Source organism: Poecilia formosa, unplaced genomic scaffold (assembly GCF_000485575.1).
Source record: "Poecilia formosa unplaced genomic scaffold, Poecilia_formosa-5.1.2 Scaffold97, whole genome shotgun sequence".
In the NCBI taxonomy this organism is placed as follows: domain Eukaryota; kingdom Metazoa; phylum Chordata; class Actinopteri; order Cyprinodontiformes; family Poeciliidae; genus Poecilia; species Poecilia formosa.
This window is the reverse complement of record NW_006800036.1, coordinates 391101-392780: the sequence shown is the minus strand read 5'-3', so window position 1 is coordinate 392780 and position 1680 is coordinate 391101. Positions and strand designations below refer to the sequence as shown.

At 36.3% G+C, this 1680-nt stretch overlaps 1 protein-coding gene across 1 annotated transcript in view; it reads left to right on the top strand.

Annotated features, from left to right (window-relative positions):
• The first annotated feature begins 403 nt into the window (after positions 1 to 403).
• LOC103142445 (monocyte chemotactic protein 1B-like) overlaps positions 404 to 1680 on the top strand; it is an 8997-nt gene continuing 7720 nt past the window's right edge. Inside the window, exon 1 of the mRNA XM_007558507.2 lies at positions 404 to 593. Coding sequence (XP_007558569.1) covers positions 533 to 593 — 61 coding nt within the window. The 5' untranslated portion in view covers positions 404 to 532. The remainder of the gene's footprint in view (positions 594 to 1680) is intronic.

Sequence of the window (1680 nt, the reverse complement as noted above, 5' to 3'; positions counted from 1 at the left end):
GTCACGGGGCCACTTACCTGTTAGTGGCCCTTGACTTGTCTTGCCAACGACACAAAGACAAACAGAGTTAGGGATTCGAACCTTCAGCCTGCCGGTTATAGATGAACTCCTAACCCCTAACCCAAGGTCACCCCAGAAAGTGTCAATAACTTATCAATGACAATAACTACTACTCAGATTGCTATTGGGGACAAAAAATATCTGATGAGTGACAACAGAAATTCTTTAATATCTTATCAGATGAAGGTCTGTAATTAAAACAGATCATGTGACCTCATAGTGGGAGAAAACACAGTTTTGGAAACCACGCTACTTTTAGAGAAGTGAAACAGGCAAAAGAAGGCCGTCCCTTTCACGTACGTAGGTAATTCCCCCGTAAAAGATTGATGACATGGAAATTGGGGTGGTGGTTCCCTTTTCTGATGTATAAATATGAAGGCAGATGGAGATCAAACAGCAGAGATAACAAGCTGAACTTAGCTGAGATTTTCTAACCACTGCGGCTCCCTGACACCAACAAACACACACCAGGATGGCTCGTCTTGCTCTGTCTGTGATTGTGATGATGGTGGCCTTCATCGCTCTTACTGAAGGTAAGATGACACATGAAATAGAAACTATTTAATACATTTAATGATTATCAATCAACTTTTAAATTCTAGGATGAGTTTATCTAATTTAAAAAAAAAATCACATTGAGTATAAAGTATGCTGAACTAACTTGGGTGATAGATCAAAATATTTTGTTCAAACACTAAATTTCCAAAGCTAAATTTTGAATACAAATCAAATAGTGCATTAAATAAGTGTAAAATTACAGATTACTTTAATATAATTCAATACATTAAAGAAACACTACATTTGCTTAAGTAGCAGCAGAAATTTGCTTCTTGTTTTTTGCTTTATGCGGGAGATTTTAGCAAGCTTTAAAACAGCTGGGATCAACATTTTTAGAAAAATAATTATTTGAACAAGTATCCTGAAATGGAAATGCAAACAATTAGATTTCAAGATATTACAAAGTGTAACTCTTATGTCTTTAGTGACCACAAATCCATGTGCTACAGACAGTTCAAGCTGCATTACATAACATTTTGGTTGCAACTTACAAAAGGAAAAAATTATTATTTGCAATGATGAATTGCCAATTAAGTACTACTTACCTCAGAAATCTTTGTTTTGAACTTTTACTTTCCTTCAAAAAGCATTTAAGGTTTTTACTGACTTACTGATAAACGAGCATCCATCACTTCATTGTTTAACATTTTTAGAAAGAAAGCTTTGTCTTCTCAAACCCCACATATTTCATTTTTACCAAAGTAATGGAAAGCAGATACAAACACAGGCAGAGTCAGAGAAAGTGGAACAAGCACAATCTCTACTATTTTAAAAAGAAGCCATTTCAGATGTTACCTTTTCACAGCTTAACAGGAAATTAAGAAAGGGAACTCATAGAGATGAACCTGATCATGTCTCTGAGATATTCACTCTGTGTTTTCTGTTGGCAGGCCTGCGTGGAGTTGGCCCAAAGAAGTGCTGCTTCAAGTTCAATGACAAGCAGGTATCAAAAGAAAAAGTTTTGTGCTACATCAGAACCAGTCAGCCCTGCTCCAACTCTGACATCTTTTCAGTATTCAATGTTACAGAAGGTGCACCAGTGACACTGAACCTGCTCCTGAA